Raw genomic sequence first — 23,393 nt, 5'->3', positions numbered from 1 at the left:
TGTACACTAATCAACGCTAACCTTACTTCGTATTTATTAAATATATAAAAGTTATTTTTTTGTTAATACTCTACATGCCATTTTTTTTGGAAACAATCTTATAAGCAACTAGGGCATCAATGTTACTTTGAGCAAGACTTGAAATTTTCTTCGCCTCGTTTTAAAGCGAAAGACAGAGATAGAGAGTTTTAAACCTTGCTTAAAGTCAAAGTAACGTTGGTGCAATCGAGTCTAAAGCACTGAGATTTAAAACTGGTAACAAAGTTGTTTGAATGCACTTTTTATAAATAAAATTTAATCGAATAAAATAAAAAATGTGACAAGTATTACTGATGTAGAATACATAAAGTATGACTAATGTAGATACATAAAGAGAAAAAGTATTAGGAAAAAACTCTAAATTTGTGTCATGAACGCATACATGAATAGTAAGTAAATTTTATAATTGTGATACAGAGGACTGAGATTTAATTCATAAAAGTTAATTTTAGACATAAATAAATAAAATTATCGATTATTTATTAGTTGTCTATACAAATACAATTAATTCTTCTCTGTAATAAAAATCAAATACAATTTAACGTATTTAAATACACAGTATGACAAAAATCGATTTTTTTTCCTTCTATGAAAAAAATCAAAGAGATTCTGAAAGTAAATGTAAAAAAAAACCTGTGTCTCGGCGTTTTACTAGCAAGTCTTTAACGTTTTTTATGCAGCCATTTATCGTGTTTGCTTCATATTGAATTTTTTTACAATCGTTTTAAATTATATAATAATTTTTTAAAATAAATAATTGACGTTTTTGCATTATGCGATGAGTCCGAATACAAAAAAAAACTGAGAATTTTTTTCATATATTTTCAAATTTTTGTATAATATTATTATTAAAAACACATCTATTTTCTCTGAATTAAATTATATAACGAATCCAACAATTCCGTGTCATTTTGTAGATTAAGTCCATTTTTTTGTTTTTTTATATGAATCGCTTCCGAAATTAGTCTTTTATTAAGACTTTGTTCTTTGTCTAAAATTTTAATGTCATTTCAATTAAAATCGTGATTATACTCAATTCTATGCTCTGTGATTACAGAGTGTTGTATAGTGTTCCTATTTATTATTTTGATGTTCCTTAATACGTGTCTTCAATAATCGTTTCGTCTGGTTCACATAAAGAGCATCACAATTTTGACAATTAATTTTGTATATCACATTAGAATGTAAGTGTAGTGACAGTAATCTGTCCTTTTTTTTTGCAGCTCTCATAAATGTATCAAGTTTAATTAATTCCTATGTAATTCCTATCCAAACGAACCGCTCTGTTATTTTTGAAAAATCTCTTAAATGTCTCTGCTATTGAAGGCACGTAGGATACAATAAAGTATGTAATTAAATTGTCGGCAATTTTCTTTTGGTGTATGTTCTTGTTAATTTGTTCGAATTTTGTGTGTAGTCTTTTTCTAATGTTTTCAAAAATCAAGTAACCGTTAGTAAGTAAGATACTATAATAATGAATCTAAAGTTTTTCTTATGAAAGAGGTTGAATGATAATAATAAAACTCTGTCTATCAAATCCATAATTGTCCCTATTTTGTGGCATCTCGGAAAATGCACGAAAAATAGTTTAGATATTGTGCCGAGAATGAGAGATTTATGATATCAATTGTATATAAAAAATAATCGTCTTCGTTCTTTATTAAGGTTACATTTAGAAAATTTAAACAATTGCCACCTCTCTCCATAGTAAAATTTAATTGAGGATAACTATTAAACATATTTAATAAATTAACAATATTTTCCCTCTGTGTTTACAATGCAATGTCATCGACGTATTTTGTATTTGAATACTTTTTTGAGAGTATTTTGTATTTTGCATTTAAATTTTATTGCGAGTATTTTGTATTTGAATATTTTTTTAGAGTATTTTGTATTTAAATACAATTTTTTTGAGTATTTTATATTTTGTATTTAAATACAATTTTTTGAATATTTTGCCCATCCCTACTTATAATAATACTTCTTATTAACATAGTCATTTTATCAACAGTGACGACAGTGTTTCCCTTATCTGCATCAAAGATATTTTGCATTCATCAATGAATTTTCTTCAGCTAATGTATCTCATTTTAAATATAATGTCCCAAAATTAAATTTCTTTTTAATTAAAAAAAATATTTCAGACAAAAGTTGTAATGGTTTAAAGAGAGATAAATAAGTCAGTTTTTTAGTCATATGACATGATCATTTTTTAAAATATAAATTATGATATATTTTATATCATAAAATATTATATATTTCTCTAATTATTCAGCATAGAATATTAAGATGGAAATATTAAATATAGTTTACAAGATATTTTATATTTTATTATGGCACATTTTGACATGAAACACATATAAAATATCTTGTGAAATATTTACTTTTTGATGTCTGTACCTTAATACTTTCATAGAATAATGAAATGAATTGATTGGTGTAAAAAAATACACATACGCGCGAGATATTTTATATTTCATATAAAAGTTCAAAATATGCTAAAAATATAAAATATGTCGTAAATTATTGTTTTCTTTATATCTTTATTTTAATATTTTTATATGCAGAATAATAAAAACAATCATATTATGTAAAAAAATTATATAATTCCATTTAAAAAAGACCATGATCTTCACATATAATCAAAATTAATTTGTTTTAAAAATTAATTTTATAATTATTCGTCCTTCAAATCAAAATATAATTTTATCTGAAATATTTTTCTCTAAAATTTTTGTATTTAAAATATATTTTTTTTAAATTGAAAAGAAATAGAATAGGATATTGTTTAAAATGGAATTTTATATAAATAATTTATAAAAGTATATAAACGTTAACCATATAAAATTCAAGTTTATATAAAACATAAGGAATTAAGTTACTCAAAAAATTACATAAGTCAACAAAAGATCATATCAAAAATTAGATATCACTTATTTGCTACAACGATATATCTAAAAAATTATCATTTCCAAGTTGCTTGCAATAAAAGAACGGAAACATAAAGGCAAAAATATACATTTAAAATACCCACTTTATTCCTATACGATTAGTTATTACATCAAAATTGCATTTCAAAATTAATATTACAAAATTTTAATTCAAAATATTCAAACTAATTTTTTTAGAAAAACTTTGTTTTTTAATTATATATATCAAGCACGAGCAGTACATAAATACACGAATAATAAATAATAAACAACAAATTTGAAATCATAATAATTAATGTTTTATACATTGAATATTTTTATACTTTAAATTATTATTCGTATTTCTTACATGAAAAATAATTTAAAATCATAATAATTAATGTTTTATACGTTTTATTTAGCGTGACTTAAAAATCAGCTATCTTTTAAAGTCTCTCTCTCCTCTCTCTCCTCTTTTGAAATAATTAAAAATCTTTCAATTCGTAAATTTGTTTTTCAACATGTGATAACATCGGATACGGTCACAAATAATAACTGCGTATCAGCGTCTTGAAACTTGACAGTCATTATCGGAGAAACTACGGGTACAACAATCACGGTGATATTATATAGTCGCGATTTGCAAACGAACGTGGAGTGAGTTGACATTTACGTATCCGACGAACGATAACAGTATATTAATTCCGTGTATACATTGTTAAGGATCGAACGAACGTGAATCAGTTCAGAATGAAGAACGGAAATTTAATTGTAGCAGAGGCCCTGAAGGAGCAGGTACGGGCCAGTATTTTTGCTGACGATGACTCTCGGCGCTATTTAGTAATCCAAATGTATTCTCGATTCTCCGGGATTTTTGCACATTTTTAAGGAAATTCCTGCATAAGATCTCTCGCGAAATCGTCAGTTCTAAGATTTCGAACAAATAGTACTTTATGCAAAACAAATGCACATCGATTTTAGGTTATGATCATTGGTATGTCATCACGTGATCAAATTTTGCATTCTTTTTGTTTAACATGATTTGTTTGCGTTACTACTTAAAAATTTTGCATTTAAAACGAGATAAATGTATATTCGGTCATTAAAGAAAAAGAAAGATTCTGAGTGCAAAAAGTACAAGCAATGTGAACAGACTTACGATTTCGCTCTTTAAAGGTGCGATCAAAGTCTTATTATGTGTGCCTTCCATTTAATGCTCACTTCCATCAATATAGATTGACTTTAATATTCTTTATTTTTGTTCTAGTTCTAAAGATTAGAATAAGTTGAACCGAGGTTAAAGTTAATCTACATCGGTAAAAACAGACATAAATGATGTCGCATGATAATCACAGAGTGCTTTCCAGTAAGGACACAGTCAGAACAGTGTAATCATTACAGTGTAATCTTTGCCTATGTTAAGGATGAAACAATTCACTGTTATACAGTGTCTAACTGTGTCCTTGCTAGAAAGTATCTAGAATTTCGGAAAACAGAATCTCAGAAAAGTAATACGACAAATCAGATTAGCGTATTACCCGAACGCGCTAAACTTAAACGATTTTGATTGATCGTATTACTTTTTCCGAGATTCTATTTTCCGAAATTCTAACTGTTATGAGGAAATATCCTTAAGTCTGAATCTACTAGATTTTTAAGTCATAAGCCATAAGGAATGGACGAATCACAATCAATTATTTTCCTCGTATTCGACTGTAATTGGTCAATTTCTTATGGCTTAAAGCCTAAAATACCCATTGTAGATCCGAACTTACAGTCGAATGCGAGGGAAATAACTGACTGTGATTCATCCATTTCTTATGGCTTAAGGCTTAAAACCTATTATAGATCCGAGTTAATAAAAAGCATCCTATAAATGCTTTGAGGCATTGGACTGACCAATCAGAAGAAAGAATTTTACAAATTGACCAATTAAAGAATGCTTTGAAATATTTATTATAACATTACGTTGACCAATATTGACCGTACCCAAAGCATAAATTCTCATACAGATATCGAGCGTTTGATGAAAAATTGATTTAGAGGATAAAATTTATCTGCATCATCCATTTTTCACTAATCATGCTCGGTGTCGAGGCGCCGGTGTCTGTGAGAGAATCCGAGCTAAGATTATCATATTAGTTTTATCTAACAAGTCATTGACTTGGAATGTTTATTTAATTTTTGATGCGGTCATAATAACGCTGATTATCTTACCAACTTTGATTAGCTTAATCGGCCTATTAAATTTCAAAATTGCAAAACTGAAAATATCCTAATTTTCTGCAAATTATGATTTATTTACAGGGTGGGCCATCTATTGGTACGTTTTTGAATTTCGTCGTATGGCAACACCGAACGAGCTACAGACCCGAAATTTTGACAGTTTATTAGTCATACCGTCCGCGGCACGAAACAACATGTTTTCTCTTGAAGAGCGTTTTGAAATTTTAAAAACTTATTTTCAAAGTCAGTGCTGTGTCGCCGAAACTGTACGAATTTTGAAAAGAAATATGGGTCGTGATAGAGCACCCACCGAAGGAGCTATACGCAAATTGGTGAGGAAAGTTCGTGAGAAAGGGATGTTAGTGGATGACATTATATTACGACTGTTTTGAGTGAAATTGGCGCCGAGGTAGTCCAAAATGTCATTAATAATTGGGGTGACCGAATGGCATACTGTAAGGCCAGTAGAGGGAGCCACATGAACGAAATCGTTTTTCATTCTTGACGCGGATACTTTTAGCTTCACAACAAAAAAAAAATTAATAAAAAATATCAATGTATGCTCATTTGATCGCATTTTTAAAAACGTACCAATAGATGGCCCACCTTGTATATAAAAATTTTATATAAAATAATAAATTTCGAATTAATAATTAAATAATACTTCTAATTAAAATAATTAATTTTACATATTTTGATATCATGTAGATATGTGGCAATAACAATATATATTACATCATTCTTCACAGCTGCCAGATTCAATTTTGAAGTTGGCAAAATTAGTAAAATTTGGCCGACTAATCGATTGGTAAGATCAGTCCTTAAAATTGTATGTAATTTTCATCTTTTAATGTATCAATAAAATTTAATACATCATAAATTCTCATATCTCGTAATATTTTAAGAATTTGTTATATTAATTGTTGTATTTTAAATTTATAAAGACTTCTGAAAAAATACTTTAAAAAAAATTTTTTTAGATTTTATAAATTCAGAAATTGAATGAGAAATAATAGAATGAAAAAATCTTAAAATATTTCAGAGTAATATGCACATATTACTCATTTCCTACAACGACACAAGTAAAAAAAAAACTAAGTTTTTCAGAAAATGAGGTCGAATGTTTTATTAATAAATTATTAATATTTTGTAATTTTAATTTTGAAATACAATTTTGATATATAATAATAAATAATAATAGCTGATATAATAAAAGTATGTGCTTTTGAAATTATGTTTTTCTTTCTTCTTTTTTATGTTTCCATTCTTATTTGCAATTAGCTATAACTACAAAAATCACAATTTTTTATTTTTGAATCCTGTCATTGCCGTAAAAAATAAACGATAAGTATGAAGAATTATAAAAAAAAGATATAAACTTCTCAATACTTCCGAAAAGTGTTTCAATTTTTATAAAAAATTTGAGGATTTCCTAAAAAATTATAAAATACAGAGATTCTGAAAAATTGTAAAATTTACATAAGTATGAATTTTGGAAAAAATATAAGAATTCTAAAAAAAATTTTCACCAAAAAGTAACTTTTTAATCTCATTGTTTCTGATAAATAGAAGACAGTTGCATATATCCTCGATGAGTATATTAATAATTGTAGCAAAAATTAATCGAGTACGTATATAATACACAAGGTAGGAATGATAACATTTTCAAGTTGCAGTATTATAGATACGTAATCTCACCAAGTGAATAATAATTTGTTTCTTGTACACAAGTAGAAGATTTGATACGCTCGAAAAGTTGAAATGATGATACGATTTGATGTAATAATTGTTGACAACGGATGTCCGAGTAAATCGAGGAAAAGACTAATTTTATAGAACACACTTATAACAACTTGCATTTGTATGTGGCATAATATAAGCGACTTACCTGAGCATGCATCGCAAATCAAATTCATTTCGGCACGAATAAAAATCGACTCTTATCACAATCGTATAATCAACACTTACGCTTTTTTGGCGGTGCAATTAACGGTGTGTTCTCGTTGTGTTCTTGATACATGCTGAAAATCGCTTTTTGTTATTTAATGCATACAGATCGTCGAAGCTGCTGAGCTACTGATGCTTTTTCACATGAAATGAAGAGTCTTATTTTCATTTCGTGCGAGTTCATCGGGGCCGTACATTATCAACACTCCGATAATAAATAGATACTGTTTATTTTGTATACACTGCGTGCCACATCACATAGACCACTATTTACCTTTTTGTGACAAATTTTTTAAGCCTGTTGATTGGCTATAAGATAGAGAGATTTGAAGCCCTTTCTGTCCTGCACACATTTGTATGACAAAAACATACAAATGAAATAAGCACATCCCCAGAAAAGATTTCTGTATTCAACTATTACTCCTCGATCTGGAATAAAATAAGATCGATATAAAGCCAATTGTATTTATTCTTCAGAAAAGAATATTTTTTTCTTAAATAAAAAAATCTAAAGTTAAGTATTCTTGATCCTATTCCATTGATTTTCTTAAAGAAAAATTTATGTTACATTTTTCGGCAACGAAAAACTGGGCTCAGCCGGGACTCGAACTCAGAATCTCTCGTTTCGCGTGTCTCTCATCTAGCGCGTTAGACTACGAGAGTTTTGTTGCTATGATCACGTATATACATCATCACGTATAACATTGAATAGACTTATTCTAAAGAATAAGAATATATAAACCTAAATTTATATATGTTATATTCGTTTCAAGATAAGATGTCGATCTTATTTTATTCAAGAGGTAGAATAAAAATTATTGATTTAATCTTAATACAGTTATAATTTTATACTGTATATAATTGAACTAAAATTAAATATGTCAAGAATACTTTTTTTCTCGATATTAGAAATCCTTTCAGAGAGTGCATCTTTAGACCGATCTCTTGTTTAATATGCTTTTAGAGAAAATAAATATGTATATCTGAAGGAGACGCGGAATTGTCTTGGCGCTAAGACATGGCGCGTTATAGATACGTCATAGATACATATCTATGTTATAGATAGAAGAGAAAGGAGAGAAGAGATTATAATAGAGAAAACATACACCACAATTAAATGAAAGTGAATGAAAATTTCCTAACTTAAATTTGCTTTCAATTACACTTTTATCTGTCAATAAATTAATAAACTAAGTTGAGTTCTCTAGATAATAAAATAATCATCAATCAAAAATTTTCGGATGATTGAGAGTAATAATAGCGCAGAAGTTAGTGCGTTTGAGTTTCACAGTATATTTTAATTTTTACATAACATATCGATCGAATATGTTACGTAAGAATTGAAATATACTATTGTGAAGATCAAACACACCAACTTCTGCGCTATTTGCTTTCAATCGTCCAGAAATTTCTGATTGATGATTGATTCTATCAATATTTTTTAAGAGCAACTTTAGTGAAAGTTTTTCTTAGAATTCCTTACATAATTTTTTAAAATTTCAATATATATTTCAGAATTTTTTTCAATTTTTATATAACTTTATAATTTTATAACTTTTTAAAAAATTTCTCAACTGTCTTATTGGAATACATTTTTCAGTAATGCTGAGAAAGTCTATATTTTTTCTAGAATTATTCATATGTGCATTTTGAAATATTGGTTTTTCATTATTTATGAAATTAAAAAATTTAAAGAAATTTAAGGTATTTTCTTAGAAATCTTCATTTTAAAAACGTGATAAATTTTAAAAATGGCATATTTTTACTTAAGAATTTTTCACATTTTAAACTTATGAAGATTTTTAAGAAAATAAATCTTAAACTTCTTCAAATTTTAATGAGAATTTTTTTCATCAGAGAGGTCACATAGAAAGAAAGAAATTTATGTTGTAATGTTTTAATTACATTTATCATTCAATTATACCTAACTTATTCCGAGATATTTTCTTATATCTTACTGTAACTATAATATATATTATACATTGTAAACAGGGCTTGACTTATGTTTTCGGCATTATGGGACACCCTGTGATTGATTTGGCTATAACTATGCAATCCATCGGTATGCAATATATAGGTTTTAGAAATGAGCAGGCCGCCTGCTATGCCGCGCAAGCTTACGGATATTTAATGAGTAAGTAAAAATTTTTCATAAATTATATATATTTTCAATGTTAATATATTCATTTGTAAATATGCATATATTAACATTGATGAAAGACAAGGATATCTTCTAAAAACATCTCTTTTGCAAAACGCTTTACAAAAATAGTAACAGTTGTATAAACTCTATCACTTGATTAAATAAGCGTAATCATTGTTTCATAAAGTAAGTGAGATGATATAGAAAATAAAATATCATGAACAAAAAAATTATAATACGAAATTAGACCAATCAGAATAAATCTAATTAAGTAAAAGAAATCTTTTTCAGTTTCGAAATGCAATCATGAATAGAAGTATGAGTAACAATATCACATGTTAAATGGATAAGCAATTTAATAATATTGATGCTAATGAGCATTTCAGAGAATATCAATAATTTGATGTTAATAAAAATCTTAAAAACTACGAACAATTTATTGCGAAAAGTATTATCTCAATCGGAATTTAAATTTCGTGTGGCCGTCCTCCCAATTCGACTTTCTCTTACTTAATGAAAAAAATGAGTTTATATAAAATATAGAATTTTCATCCAGGAAAACCTGCGGTGGTACTATGTGTTTCTGGTCCAGGGTTGTTGCATGTTATTGGTGGTATGGCAAATGCGCAAGTAAATTGTTGGTAAGCATTGACCTGTGATTCCTATACTATTATCTTAATTTACTAATGTTATATTAAATGGAGTACGTTATTAGTAATAATCGTAAGAGTAAAATATCACGAAGTATGAAATATCAAAGCACTCGTATATCTATAATACACGAGAATACGTAATGAATATTAGATTCTTGGAACGGAAATGGATTAATTAATTATTTTTCGTATCTTACGGAACGATTGACACGTGTGGCGATTCTCGATGTAATTTTGTTTATTGCGTGGAAATCGTCGTGGAAATTGTTCACCCAACTGCCGTCTGACTTATAATAGTTGTGATTACAATCTCGTTGCATAAAAATCATGGCGATGCATCGAAATTACATTACATCATTCTGGTCATTCTGGATTTTTTCTTATGAAAACATCGGGCATGTATTTTTTGCTATCTATAAAAATTATATGAAATTGTTGATTTGACTTCGCTTTGTAAAATTTATAACTTAGATTTTCTAGCGCGTCACACAGAAAAAAATGGTTGAATAATTTTTACTTTAGCAGACTAGTAAAAATATTCTGATTATTTTTGCAGAAATTATGATGAAATTATTCAATCAAACTTTATTTGATTGAAAGTAAAAATATCGTAGATGTAAGGTAAAAAATATTTTGCGCCTGTTCTTATATGGTCTGCCATAAAATTTGTTAGAATTCTATCACCTATTACTTTACATTTTTTCTCCATGTAAGATATAATTGTAACGAATATTCAAAATCATTCTGATTCAGTACCTATATATTTCGGCAGGCCTGTGCTCGTACTAGGAGGATCCTGCCCGGAGGATCACGAGGGAATTGGCGGATTTCAGGAATGGCCACAGGTCGAGGCAAGTAGACCATACTGTAAATACGCAGCAAGGCCACCGTCAGTTGCACTTATTCCGTTGCATGTTGAAAAAGCTGTACGACTCGCCACTTATGGTAGACCAGGTAAGGAGTGCCAAGACTTCTGCAGTTTTCGGATTAACTTAGGGCAGCATTAGCATTTAATAGATTCTAGATATTGGCCGAAGACAGTGACAGCTTCATAATAGTTTGCAAAAAATTTAACATTACGTATATTTAAAAAATTTAGATTAATCATTTATAATATTTTTTTACTCTAATATATTAAAATTTTAAAGAGTTCATTTGTGCAAATTATTATTATAAAATGAAATTTTTATATCCTTCAGCATTGCAAAGCTAAGAAGGAGACTTAGTTCTTTTCCTTCACATATTTATCCATCTATTTTTAAATTTAAATTCTAACGTACTAGTCTCAAATGTATAATATTACTTGTTATTTCTTTCTTATCTTTTTCAATTTATCTCTACTTATCTTTTTTCTACTTCTTTTTATCTCAGATTTTTCTTCCTTTACAATCTTAACTCTCTTCTCTCTATTTCTATCAACTTTTATTTACATCTAGAGGAAAGTCCCCTATTGTCAGATAGGCGCCTAATATGAGGTAGCTGCGTTTCTGCTAAACTAATAGACACTATCTATTGGTTCCATCATGAATTTATTGATCTTGAATTGAAAACTATTTAGTAGAAAATTCATTATTCATGCTTATAGTCATTGTAAAAAAAAAAAGATTTTAGAATTTGGATGTCTTCAAGTTTCATTGAGATGAGTCTTTAAACATTGTTTATTATTTAATAAATAAATATTTGGCAATAAATTCTTCACGTAGTGATAAGGTCGTATTAATAGAAAAATACGGGATATGTTGAATTGCTTAATTAGAAGTTAGATTTAATGATTGTAAAACCGTAAGGCATAGAAATTGTAATATGAGATATCCAGGGTATTTCTAATATGAAATAACACATGCTCTCATATCATAGTGAAAATCGTTGCTAAAGTATAAATGTTATTGTACAATAATAAAAAGAACAACCGGAATGAACATCGAGTGCCTATTTCTACGATGTTTGATTCGAACTACCTGAAGACGAGTTCTGAGTATAATGGATCGCATACTCATTTTTCGCGCACCCTAGCTGAGTTTATTTGTATTTAAGAAATATTGAATAAAGTTTTTTAGTTACAGTACTGATATACGAGTACTTTGCGTTTTACTATTGATTTTTCGGGGCATCTCATATTAGGAGCACAATTTTTTGACTTTGTGATTTGCTCACTTTTTAAATTTTTTTAATTTTCAAAAAAAAATGGAATTTAAATTAAATTTTATATAACATTATCTTCAAGCTTATTAAATTCCCTTCAAAATGATCTATTATTTTTTTAAATTCTGCCCACAAACTTCTAGCATTTACGCAAAATAAACCTTGGTATTTTCATAATAGAAGCTTTCCTCTATATCTCGCGGCTAAATTCCAATTTGTTAATCTTCAATTTTCATCCATTCTTCTTTCTTACTGTCCTCACTGCTGCTCCGTCTATCTCCTTATCTTCTTAATCCTCTGACTTCTTTCTATCGCATCATCCAAACACGACCCCGATTCTTCTAATATTTCCATATCATGGCTTCTTTACATTCATCTATTGTTTTCTTAGACTTTCTTTTAACTTTCTTATTTATATTTCTAAACTCTCTTCCTCCTACATATTAGGTATAACTTTGCTTTCGCCGTTTTCCTATAGATGGCTTTAGCGGTAAGTGGTAGTCGAAATAAATAGATCATAGACGTCATACAATAAACTTGGGCATCTGTCAACATAACCCCATAGAAACATTAGTCGATTTGTGTCTGCATTATAAAGTTATTCTCGATTGAAAATGTCAGTTTACGAGCTAAATTCTCGTCATTTGCGGGAGATTTTAATTTTCTGCTTCAATATGAAGAAATCTGCGGCTGAGGATTATCAAATGCTCTCAAATACTTATGGTGAGACCGCTATTAGTGAAAGAACGTGTCGTGAGTGGTTTCAACGCTTCAAGAACAGTGATTTTGACGTCGAAGACCGGCATAGTGATGGAAGAGAGAAGGTTTCCGAAGATGCAGAATTGGAGGCATTACTTGATCAAGACTCGTGTCAAAATCAAAAAGAATGATCATTGGCATGATCATTGGGAGTGACTCAACCAGCCATTTCAAAACGCCTCAAAGCTATGAGAATGATTCAGAAGCAAGGAAATTGAGTGCCGTACGAGTTGAAGCCGAGAGATGTTGAACGGCGTTTGTTTGCTTGTGAACAGCTGCTTGAAAGGCAAAGACGGAAGGGATTTCTGCATCGCATTGTGATTGGGGACGAAAAATGGATTCATTACAATAACCCCACGCGCAGAAAATCATGGGGAGTTCCCGGCCATGCTTCCACGTCGACGGCCAAATCGAATATTCACGGCTCCAAGGTCATGCTCTATATTTGGTGGGACCAGCTCGGCGTAGTGTATTATGAGCTGTTAAAACGGACTGAAACAATCACAGGCGATCGGTATCGAATGCAATTGATGCATTTGAGCCGAGCATTGAAAGACAAACGGCCGCAATACAACGAGAGACACGATAAAGTGATTTTGCATGACAATGCTCGACCCCATGTTGCGAAAGTGATCAAGACATACTTGGAAACGTTGAAATGGGAAGTCCTACCCCACCCGCCATATTCTCCAGACGTTGCTCCCTCTGACTATCACTTGTTTCGATCAATGGCACACGGCCTGGCTGACCAGCACTTCCGGTCTTATGAAGAAATAAAAAATTGGTTCGTGGATCACTTCAAAAGATGACCAGTTTTTTCGACGTGGGATTCGTACGCTGCCCAAAAGATGAGAGAAAGTAGTGGCCAGCGATAGACAATACTTTGAATCATAAATGTATAATCAGTTTTTTACAATAAAGTCTCGAATTTCGGAAAAAAAACGGCGGAAGCAAAGTTATACACCTAATATATTTTCATATGTTCTTGTTTTTTCTTCTATTTCTTTTATGATAATATTCTTTCTTACTTTTCTTCTCCTTTTTTTGATTTTCTCTTTCTTTATATATTCTACAAATTCTATATATCTGCTTCTTCTCATCTTTTGTTTTACTCTGTACTCCTTTTTTCCATTTTCTTCTTCTCTTTAATCACTTCTCCGGTATTATTAAATCTATTTCGCCAATTTCCTGTACTATTTTTTTCCCTCCGTTCTTTCGTTTTTCCAAATATGTTTTCGTTTCCTCTGTTTTAAATTCTCCATAAATTCTTTATTATTCTCTCTCTTCTTCGACTTGAAAAATTAGCAAATGACTATACTGGCGGTGCGGCACTTACGAGAATAAACAAAACGGAAATTCGGAAAATAAACAGAAAATATATTTAGTGCGAAATGAACAGATTCGTAATAGTGTTGCTAGATGCCAGCTATTTCTAGTGTCGTCTTTAGTAAAAGTTCTCGCGCAACTGAGTTGTGACATAAAAGATTGCACTTAGTCCTTTGACTGCAATGCTGGACATATCCTGAATATCCATCTTAACACAGCTCTGCAATTACTTAAATAGATTTAGAAGCTATGTGGCTCCTGAATAAGTGCTATTGTTGTTTACATTCCAGCCATCCCTTCCTCCCTCCATCTCTCCCTCTCTTTCTTTCTTTGTCTCTCGTAATGGCATCTAACTGTGCCGCTGTAATTTGAGGCTCAATGAAATCTTTTCTCATTTGAAATCTTTTAGGTCGAAAAAGAAGATCAGATATTGGTCGTATTCCGCTGTTTTAAGTCTCTTCAAATCGATCGCTCCCTAAAGAAGCCACGCCCTGAAAGACTTTGTCTAATACATTTTTATTTAACGATTCCATTTTTGGTTCCACAATCGGTAATGTGATCGTGTGATATCACTTGGATAGAGCCACGAATGCTCGGGGCTTGACTTCATTAGAGACCCTTTAATCAGAGACTGGCCATAAGGATTTCGTCAAACTTATTCGAGTAAGAAAGGAGTATAGGCTATCTCATTCCTCTACCAATAGTGGTGCATGATATATATACACACCTATTGGTGGAAGAATAAAATAGCCTATCAGTAGTAAAGGAAGGCGGGTTCTACCCAGGGGCTAGAGGGGAACGCGGGGTGCGAGGAAGTACTTGTAGACGTGGGGGATACCTAACGCGGGGGAAAGAGGGGGAAAGATCTAGGCTCCTACACAATAGGGCTCCTACACACATCCTTTTTTTTTATTATCAAAATTTGACCATGTTTTTCTTTAAAATTCCATCGATAATAAAGGTTTGCATGTTAGAGAAAGATAGAGCGCGCGTAACGTGCTATGAGTGAAGAAAGGGATGGAAGAATAGAGTACGAGTTTCTTTTGTACGATACAGTTTTTTCAATTTTTATGGTTTTTCCTGGCGCGTCGAGGCATATATATATATATATATATATATATATATATATATATATATATATATATATACTATCAGATCGGTGACATGTCGCCACATGTTAATAGAAGTGCCAATGTTTTTCGGCTGCTAAACAAAAAACAAAAAAGAAAAAAAAACTAAAAGAAAACACAACTCTTCCACAGTAAATGTGGAAGACAGGATGTGCAAGTATTCACACAAAGGCGAGTACTCCAAATCGAACGCACTCTTTTTTGTCATCGATTTTTCTTTTATTACTTGTGTTCTCTCATTTAGAAAATATTTACCTAAATTTTACGATCAACAATCTAAAAAATTAAAAGCTACGCTTTGTGATTCCTCATTTATTTTACCAACTTCCTATTGTTGACGCCCTTCAACTTGCTTTTACACGTTTGGAAATATCTTTATTTATACACGATCGGTTCAGTAAGTACAAAATCTAAATGTGGATCCTGGATGTAAATAGGATTTTTTCTACATGATTTGTAACCTTTGTCGTACATTTTATCGTAGATCTGACGATTCTGAGGATCTATGTTTTTTGTTTATGTTTCCAATATCGTTGGGAAGATTTTCTAATGACACGTTTCTTGAATATTATCACTCACCGATCAGTGACCGTTGAACCTCGAGTTTTATGTTCGTACTTTGTACTAACGATTGTTTTTTTTCCTTTTTTTTTGTTTTTTTTTTGTTGAAATTTTTATGAAACGGAGAAATCTTGGAGTCCATTGGACATAATGAAATATATAAAAGGGCATAAGTGCTCGATGTACCACAGTGGTGTCCTGGAAGACCAAGGAATCAGTCGCTTCAGTTATTGACGATAAGCATAATATGGCTAACCATACGCGAATTCTTCTTCTGTTTCTTGGGTGTGATCGACATCAATGACGCGATTACGTGTTTGTACTTGTATCCCCTATTGCTCAATAATCGACCCTCGAATGGTACTTGTGTTTGTGCGCGTCACCAACAGCATGTTCTTGTACTTGTTATTGGGATTTTCTTTATTTTTGAATAAGAATAAAAAGACAGAGCTTAGTTTCTGGCGTGTGCGAAACAATAACAAAAAAGGTTAGGTTAGTACGAGAAGGGTGCTCACGCCATCTGTCAGGTAACTGATATAATAATAAACAAAAAACGTGATATACATATATATAGATATATATAGTGGGACTAACGGCATACAATCAACACCCCCTCTTGACGTAGTCTCATTTGATAAAAAGAAGGTTACAGCAATGGAGCAGCTTTGCATGGGGTAGAGGCTTCGTTAGCATGTCCGCTGAGTTTTCTGTGCCCGCAATATGTTTAACTTCCACGTTGTTGTCTCCAACAGTCTGTCGTAGAAAATTAAAGCGAACATTGACGTGCTTGGTTTTCTTCTTTATTTCCTCGGATTTTGACAGCTTAACAGCCGCTTCATTGTCGCAATAGATTATTATTGGTTTCTCAGAAGAAGTCATGAGTTCTTTCATGAGATCTTTAATCCATATGGCTTGTTTTGATGCTTCATAAGCAGCCTGCAGTTCAGCAACAGTTGTGGAGTCAGCGACAATCGTGCTCTTCCGTGATTCCCAGGATATTGGTCCACCGTTTAATACGAACACATGTCCATAAGTACTTTTAGCAGTGTCCGGACATCCAGCATAGTCTGAATCACAATATCCAACAACTTCGTTTTTACCTTCACCAAACTGAATTCCTACTGATATTGTGCCTTTTAAGTAACGGAAAATTCTTTTCACTTCCTTCACGTTATATGGTGTTGGTGCTTCAACAGCGCGAGCAGCATGATTAACCTAAAACGAGATATCTGGTCTCGTATGCATCGCTGCATATAGTAAACATCCAATAGCCTGTCGATAAGGGAATGGAACTCCAAATGTTTCGTTAGTTGATGTTTCCTAATTTGAACTTCACCCGGAGTAGGGGCTTTGTTACAATTTTCCATGTCAAAACGAGCGAGCATATTACGAATATATCCCTGTTGATTTACGCGAATACGTCCTGATCTTCGGTCAACATTTAGTTCCAAACCTAAGAAACAGGTTGGCTCTTCGATCTTTATCTCGAACGCAGCCCTCATGAAATCTAGCAATTCAGTCACAACGTTTTCTGGTTGTCCAGCAACGAGGATGTCGTCTACATATATTGCCATCAACAAACGCCCCTTCTGACCATTTCCGTAATATATGCAAGGATCAGCTATAGAACGAATCAAACCGAAGGTTGTGACAAGCTTATTAAATTTCTTGTTCCAATTCCGAGGTGACTGCTTCAGACCATAGAGCGATTTTTTTAATTTCCAAACTTTTCCATCATCAATGTCTACTGCATCAGGAGGTCGCACATAAATTTCTTCCTCGATGTCTCCGTAGAGAAATGCCGACTTGACATCGCATTGCTTGATCACCAGCTTCTCATGAGCTGCAATAGCTAACAAAATTCTAATTGAATCCATACGAACTACAGGTGCGAATGTCTCGGTAAAATCAATCCCGCGTTTTTGACTGTATCCACGGCAAACAATTCTAGCCTTTAGTTTGTTGATTTCACTATTTGGATATCGTTTGATCTTCAATACCCAGCCTGTGTCAATAACATTCTTTCCTGATGGCAAGACACATGTCTCAACCACATCATTTTTCGCGAAGGAATCGAGTTCATCTTGTATAGCCATTTGCCATCCGGTGGAGTCCTTACCCTCAAGAGCCTCTCTTGCTGTCTTGGGTTCTTCCATGTTTAACGCCATCAGGACTTCATGCCCTCCTTGTTGCTTTTCGTCAGGAACATCCTCAATGATGATGCTACGACTTCGGAGCTTCATGGTTAAACTGGGTTTGCGTACATTTGTTGACTTCGGATGAGTAGATACTTTAACGATCTCATTTACAATCTCAGTAGAATCATTTTCTTTGACTTCATAAGTTTCGTCATTGGTGGATAATGATTTTATCTCGTCTTCTACATAGAAAGAATTTTGCTTTCCTTCATTGAATTTTACATCACGTGCGATGCGAACATCTTGAAGATCCTGAAAGTAAACTCGATACAGCTTCGTACTCGGTCCGTAACCTATCAGCTGACCTTTTCGAGCTTTCTTGTCGAACTTATTTCGCTTTGGTTTTGGGATGTGTACAAAAACATCACAACCGAATGCACGCAGATGCTCAATGGATGGCTCCTTCCCATGCCAGAGTTCATACGATGTCTTCTTTAGATCACGAGTGGCGATGAGATTGGACAGATAACAAGCAGTCGAGACACACTCGGCCCACATAAACTTTGGCAAGTTTGCATCTGCAAGTAGAGATCGAGCCTTTTCTGTAAGAGATCGAATGGCACGTTCGGCCATACCGTTTGACTGTAGTGTATACTCAACACTCATCTCATGCTTGATTTTATGTTCCTTCAGAAGATCTTGAAATGATGTACCAATGAATTCAGTGCCTTGATTAGTCCGCAAAATCTCAATTGGATGTCTCTTCCTTGACTTCCTGAATCACTTTCTTGAATTCTTCGACAAGTTCCTTTTTTTTCAGCATGGCAACTTTCTTGTATCCTGAGCTCTCGTCAACAAAGACAGCAAAATATTTGCAACCACCTGCCGATTCAATTGAAACCTTCCCACTAAGGTCGCAGTAAATTTTTGCACCTCGCTTGAAATCCTTATTAACGATTTCCTTGTATGGTCCTTTGGTCATTTTTCCAAAAATACAGGCTTCGCAGAAGAAATTTTCTTTTCCAGTTGCACAATATCCTTTAGATTCTAATAGAGCTTTGATCTTGTTCGACATCTAACAATTTTGCTTGTAATTGTTCCACCGTAATGTCCTTCGTAGGACAAATCCGTCATACTTGCTTGAAGTTATCAAACTTTTGCGATTGACCACGAACAATTTTTGTAATAATCATTTCCTTTTCGATGTTTAATTTTTGCGCCTTGAGCTTATTTTCAATGAGCATAAGCCCTGAAATATACGACGTCACAGTCATATCGTCTTTCCAGTGATAGTCGTTGTATGCTTCCAATGCAGCTAGCTTCGTCGTGTTTGAAACCTCGTCATAATGTCCCACGAGAGTGACTTCCACATATCAGCGGATGATTTACAGGCGACCACCAAATTAAAATGTGCATCATCGAGAGATTTACTTAACAAAGACCTCGCCAAAGCGTCCTTCTTTTTCCAATCAGCCAGTGTGGCATCCGTTGGTTGCTCTCTCGATCCATCAGCCACATCAAACACATCGTTTGCTTCGAGATGAGCCTGAATTTCAAAACGCCAACGAACGTAACTGCTTGAGTTCAGTTGCGTAACAGACTTCAAGTTTATTTCCATCCTTGCAGATTCAAGCGATGTTACTTGGACCTCTGTCTTCCTTGCACACTATCACTCTCCTTTTTTTTATTTATTATTATAGCCGTTCACACTCCTGGGCCCATAACCTATTGGGATTTTCTTTATTTTTGAATAAGAATAAAAAGACAGAGCTTAGTTTCTGGCGTGTGCGAAACAATAACAAAAAAAGGTTAGTACGAGAAGGGTGCTCACGCCATCTGTCAGGTAACTGATATAATAATAAACAAAAAACGTGATATACATATAGTGGGACTAACGGCATACAATCAACACTTGTACATATCGTCTTCCGTGTAGAGGGTAATTCTCTTGAAAAATCAACTCATAAAGACCCGGTGTACCGGCGTATCGTACGCCATCGATAATTATGTTGTCCGCGTCATCCACGTCGAAACGTTTATTGCCAAACATCAGTCCATCCTTGTGTAGGTAAATGCCGTACACATGGTCTATACCGCTCTCTTTATCTTGCGCTCACCTCAGGATAGTCTCGACGTACTTTTGCCCCAGTGGGCCCAAGCCAGCTCGTAACGCCTCTCGACCTTCCGACGTTTGCAGCTGATTTTGAATCTTCGTCGCTAGCGAGTCTTCGTCGTTTCGAAAACGTTCTCCAACGACTCTATCGTCGATACGATTTTGGCACGCGGTGTGGAGGTTATCGGCTCACTCTCGCTCATCGTCGCACTCTCTTTTTGTAGCGCGCACGCTGGGGCTGTTGACGAAAAGTCGCAGCGGTTCGATAAGAGGTTTAAAATGTCTGTCCAACACGATGCCCTCCTCGATTCTACCGGTCTTCAGAGCGCGATGTTTCTTGCGGATCGACTCGCTCGTCTTCTCGATCTCCCTCGCGATTTTTTCACGCTCGCGCACATCCGCCATGTTCGTCTCTGGCTAAGTATCGGTAACGACTGGTCACGTTACGGTATCGCGAACTCGTTAAATCCTTTTCTATATCGTCCGTTTGTGAGCCCTGTCTTTGTCTATCACTAGAAATCCATATTTTTGCTGCCAACAGTCGTGGCACAACGTGCAAAATTCATCGTACGACATGTCGGTATTCATATGATCGTTGTAAAGGTGTTTCAAGTTGGTACCGTCCTGTTTGAACAAGATCAGCAGGTTCGCGTTGTCACGTATCAGATGTTTAGGTATCCTCGCGTACGTCTGACAGAGATAGAAGCAGTCGACGTTCGCGTGGCGACCCATCGAAAAGTATTCTCTCACTGCATCCTGCTTGTCACATGCCACGTCATCAAAGATAAAAATAGAATTTGGACGCGCCTCGCTCGGTGGAACGATGTCGCTGTTGTTGGAGAAAAGTAGCCGATTTCGTCGATAGACGTAAACAAATTTTCGAGATATCGATACTTTGGCTGTTGCAACGATTTCGAGTAGACGTACACGTTTTCGAAACGCACGCCGTTCGGGCTCTCGAGTAAGCTTATGAGAACGTTGATTTTACCACAATTCGATGGGCCGGAAATGATCGCGCGTATAGTACTCGGCAGCATTTCGCCGTGCTTGCACTTCTCCACGCTGTCTCCCATCATTCGCGATTTCGTGTCGCAGTTCGTGACACATATCGACAACGGTTGCAGCACGAATTTCATGCTCACACTAAGGCTACGCGCTCTCGAACGACTATTTAAAGGCGCGCGAATTTACGAGTCGCGCAGTAGCAAAATGTATCTCGCGCTGTGTCATCCTTTCGACATTCAGGACTTGAACGCTGAGCAGCTGCAGTATATACTGAAGGACTCTTACGCGTGTACGGTGACTATATCGACTACGTGTGGGACAAGCTTCCGGAACACGTGAAGGCGGATTCGGAGGTTCAAATGTATCGTCGCTGCGACGAGCACTACAATCAGCCGTGGCAGGGGACGCACATCGACAGTCCCGCACCTAAGATAAAGGACTGTAACGAATGTCAGCGTCGGGCAGCAGTCTGTTGAATCGAGCGATAAACGCGCTTCCTTTCGAGTTACATATTCCAGGCTACCAGTTTTGCGGCCCGGGCATTCGGCTTACGAAGCGATTAGCCAGAGGTGACGTGGGCATAAATCTGCTGGATGCGGCGTGCCGAGAACACGACATCGCGTATTCTCGGAGCAACGATCTCACCGATAGACACGCGGCAGACAAAGTACTCGCTAAGGAGGCACGGAAACGTGTCACCGCGAGAGATTCGGCTCTGGGTGAGAGAGCCGCCACTGCTGTCGTTTGGGCAGCGATGAAAGCTAAGACCAAGATCAGCATGGACATGAAATCAAAAAAGAAGATGACAACGAGGAAAAAGACAACGAAAAAGCGGATACTTCCAACGGCAAAACGAGGTGATGCGTTACTTTTTCTGCCAATGTTGGGCGCGCTCGAGTCCTTGATTGGTGGAGCGGCCAGCGTGGCGAAAGCGGTAAACGATAGCAAAGCCGCGCGACGTCAGCTCGAGGAGCTGCAACATCACGACTGCGCGATGGAACAGGGCCGCGGTCTGTATCTCGCTCCGTACAAATATGGACGCGGATTGTATCTCAGCTCCTATAAACGCGGACAGGGTGTAGCAGCGAAGAAAAAAAAACGCCAAAGAGACGATAAAAATGCCCTCGGGTGCAACTACCAACGTGCAATTGAACATGCTCGCGAGACGTATGCGCGTACCGTACTTTAGAGGTGTCTTCATGCGTAACGCTTTACCGACGAGCGGAGTGCACCGAAACGAAAGCGGTATCGTGAATCTGGACGATGCGACCGGGCCGGGTACTCACTGGGTAGCGTACGCCAAGAAGAACAACCGCGTCGTATACTTTGACAGTTTCGGTAATCTTCGACCGCCCAAGAAACTAGTGCGATATTTCAAGAACGGTGCTACGACGATAGAGTACAATCGTACGTCCTATCAGACGTATAATCAGAGCTTCTGCGGTCAAATGTGTCTGCGGTTTCTACAAACGGTAGACGCGCATGAATTTAAAAAGCTCGACGAGGTGCTGTAAAATCTCAGTATTAGTCGAACGCTTTTTCCGTCATGTCGCTGACACTTACGCTGAGCGGGAAGAGCACCGTCCTCGCGGCGAACTACTTTCCCTCCATAGATTTGAGTGACGGCGATTACGAGCTCGGTCTGGCAATTTTTGAGACTTATCACACGATACCGAATGTAAACGAATCGAACAATAAATTTTATTTTGGCAAAGACGACGCAGAAATTACAATTCCCGAGGGTTCATACGAAGTGCGAGACATAAATGAATTTTTGAAACGTACGATTTTACGGAAACGTTCGCACCGCAACGCATTTGAAACCGTTGACGTAGTGCGTGGTGGCAATAACAACAACAACAACAATAACAACAACAACAACAACATCATCATCAACAACAACATCAACAACAACAATGACACTGATGATGAGAATTGTGAGGGTGGAGAATACCCGATTACGCTCCGCGCAAATTACAACACGATGAGATGCGAGATTAAATGTGCATACAGAATAAACTTTGGCAAGCCCAACAGCATTGGATCGCTGCTGGGATTCTCGTCGAAGCGTATACTGCGATCGCGAAGATGGCACGAATCGAACATGTCGATCAACATAATGAACGTAAACGTTATCCGCGTAGAGTGTAACGTGACCGCGGGCGCGTACAGCAACGGCAAAAGCGCGCACACGATACACGAATTTTCGCCGAGCGTGCCACCAGGATATAAAATATCGGAGAGGCCGACGCAGATCATTTACCTGCCGATCACGGTACGGAGCATTACGGATCTAACGATA

At 34.8% G+C, this 23,393-nt stretch overlaps 1 protein-coding gene across 5 annotated transcripts in view; it reads left to right on the top strand.

Moving 5' to 3' along the window:
* The first annotated feature begins 3,493 nt into the window (after window positions 1–3,493).
* Window positions 3,494–23,393, top strand: part of Hacl (2-hydroxyacyl-CoA lyase) — a 30,547-nt gene continuing 10,647 nt past the window's right edge. The window contains exons 1-6 of one of the 5 annotated variants that reach the window (XM_087412889.1): window positions 3,497–3,743; window positions 5,256–5,506; window positions 5,924–5,982; window positions 9,114–9,255; window positions 9,821–9,905; window positions 10,690–10,871. In XM_087412889.1, coding sequence (XP_087269015.1) covers window positions 9,138–9,255; window positions 9,821–9,905; window positions 10,690–10,871 — 385 coding nt within the window. In that variant the 5' untranslated portion in view covers window positions 3,497–3,743; window positions 5,256–5,506; window positions 5,924–5,982; window positions 9,114–9,137. Of the gene's footprint in view, window positions 3,744–5,255; window positions 5,507–5,923; window positions 5,983–6,354; window positions 7,167–9,113; window positions 9,256–9,820; window positions 9,906–10,689; window positions 10,872–23,393 lie in introns of those variants that run through there. The other 4 variants (XM_087412887.1, XM_087412890.1, XM_011070842.2 and 1 more) reach the window with 4 other exon arrangements.

This window comes from Acromyrmex echinatior, chromosome 13, assembly GCF_024713525.1.
Source record: "Acromyrmex echinatior isolate Ae372 chromosome 13, ASM2471352v2, whole genome shotgun sequence".
Taxonomy (NCBI): Eukaryota; Metazoa; Arthropoda; class Insecta; order Hymenoptera; family Formicidae; genus Acromyrmex; species Acromyrmex echinatior.
The sequence above is the reverse complement of the archived record's forward strand: the minus strand, read 5'-3'. Positions and strand labels throughout refer to the sequence as shown.